This window comes from Amphiura filiformis, chromosome 3 (genome assembly GCF_039555335.1).
Source record: "Amphiura filiformis chromosome 3, Afil_fr2py, whole genome shotgun sequence".
Taxonomy (NCBI): Eukaryota; Metazoa; Echinodermata; class Ophiuroidea; order Amphilepidida; family Amphiuridae; genus Amphiura; species Amphiura filiformis.
In genome coordinates this window covers 26,716,559-26,718,798 of record NC_092630.1, presented here as the reverse complement: position 1 = coordinate 26,718,798, position 2,240 = coordinate 26,716,559, and the positions used below count along the sequence as shown (strand labels likewise).

The following is a 2,240-nucleotide window of genomic DNA, read 5'->3' as shown; positions in this document are numbered from 1 at the left end:
CTTCACAAAATGCAAAAAAACGTCGCAGTTGTACTGAGTAGTAACAATAATACAGGCTATTTGTTTAATAACACATAAGTTTTTATTTTTCATTGAAAAGCCTATCTTTTCTAAATGCAACTTTGGATAATCTTGTGATATCCAGAATGTATGGTAAATGACTTGTTATACAAGAATTATATCTGCAAGACTACAGATTAATTGGATATTTAAATGTTGAATATTGATGTGTCAGAATGCATTATCAATAAAAACTGATAAATACCAATCCTTTTGATACAACTTTTGTCATACGGCGGTCTATAGTTCATGCTATCCCTGAAATAGCAATAATTGACATTAGTTTACACTGAACTTTACTCAACTTTACTCGATTTGGTAATTTCCATTAATTGACAGTGATTGATTCAATACAAATTATTCAATTCAATCACAAATTATTATTTAAGTTAGCAAAATTAGTAATGGTTAAAGGATACCGCACTCTGACTTTTTGTTGAAATATAAAATTTAGATCAATACCATGAAATAAACATCAGACACATCGATCAGTGACCGTAAATGGGCCAAGTATGGGTATGCACTTATTGTGTCGGGAAACACAACTGTAGTTCAAGGGTATTTTGTGCTTTTTCTATTTCCTGTTCAACAACCGTGTAAAACATGCTCATCCATCAGAACGCAGTACTCCTGTACTCTTGCAGATCTTATTCTTGGATAGAGGTTTTTGAACTGTGTCCTTGGGATTCAGAATATTTTCACTCATAAGGTACCAGTTGTAGACATCAGATAATGTGTTTAGGTATAACTATAATTTAGATCGAGAAAAACCACCAATATGGAGAGTTTTAACGAAACATACGAACAGTGCTATGTGACTTTTACTGTAGAGGAGACTTTGTCGTACCTCTACACACCCTTCGCCAAATATTTTGTACTGGTGATTGTACCCATAGTGTTTGCTTTTGGATTGTTCGCCAATGGCAGTTTCTTGTATGTGGTGTATCGCAATCAAGCCATGCGGACAATGACTAACTTTTACCTAGTAAATCTAGCTATTGCAGATGGACTTTTGTTATTCGCTGGAGGCCTTCAATACAGCTGGAGTTATGCGCATTCTGCTGGGCTCAATTTCGGTGGATCATTTACTTTCCATTCTCCAGCAGGGTGTACGATACCAAATATGCTGATCTATTTCTGTTATTTTGCATCAGTATTTCTAATAACTCTAGTCACCACGGAACGGTATCTGGCTATCTGCCATACAATGCGTTATCGAATATCGCGAAAACGCGCCATTTTCTCCATTGTTGCTGCTTGGGTCATGGCTTTGCTATTTGCTGGATTCGAAATACCGTTTTTCGTCGTTGAAAATGTTTGCGTATCATGGCCTCCTGAAGTAGAATACAGTGAATACCCAACTGTAATACCAGTGTGCTTCCATGGGTGTGATTGGTGCGCTAATGTTGTAAGATATGCTGATATTCTTCAATACCTTCTTGCAGTTCCTGCAGTGATCTTCATGTCAATAGCAATGGTGGTGAAACTTAGACGCAGTTTGACAAACAACTGTAGCATTAGATCCGCAAAATCCATCCAAGCTCGAGAGAATCTTGTGCACATGTTACAAATGAACGCTTTAATATTTTTCCTCTGTCTAACACCATACGAAGTCATAAACTTGAATGGTCTGGCTGGAGAGGATTTTTTAAATGCACATCAAAGTCATTATATCTCGTGGATTGGACGAATAACAATGCTGATCAATTCTGCTGTAAATCCTGTTATATACAGCATTGTCAATTCGTCCTACAGGAATGCCTTTTTAAAGGTATGCTGTTGCTTGTGTCGGAAGCGAGCTGCAAATACAGATTACGAATTGGTTAACAGTCAAGCTGGACGCCAGGACGCCATTAACTCCAGGACTTCTCATTTGAGTAATTCTTCAGCAACAGAGCTGCAATGAATATGAGCTTCGAACATTTCTGTTTGCATGGTTTGGGGATCTTACTTTTTTTAAATCTTTGTTTTGTTTAATTTCACGTTAATGTAAATTTGAATGATGAGTAAAACCAAATAAACAGGAACGATCCTCTGATGCAATCGTTGAACCTGTACCTTAAAACCTCATAATCATCTTCCATAAGAAAGGTCAAAATTTTCAAATAAGTTAAGTTTTTTCAAGGTGACCCCCTATCACCGCTTATTTTTCTGTTGAGCTTCAATCCAATTCTGGATTA

The 2,240-nt window shown here is 36.7% G+C and overlaps 1 protein-coding gene across 1 annotated transcript; it reads left to right on the top strand.

Annotated features, from left to right (window-relative positions):
- Positions 1-838: 838 nt before the first annotated feature.
- Positions 839-1,966, top strand: LOC140147158 (neuropeptide CCHamide-2 receptor-like). Its single transcript, XM_072168938.1, has one exon. The coding sequence runs from the start codon at positions 839-841 to the stop codon at positions 1,964-1,966; it is 1,128 nt and encodes a 375-aa protein (XP_072025039.1).
- The last annotated feature ends 274 nt before the right edge of the window (positions 1,967-2,240 follow it).

Coding starts and splice junctions, on each gene's coding strand:
- LOC140147158 (XM_072168938.1), top strand. CDS start 839: ATGGAGAGTTTTAACGAAACATACGAACAGTGCTATGTGACTTTTACT.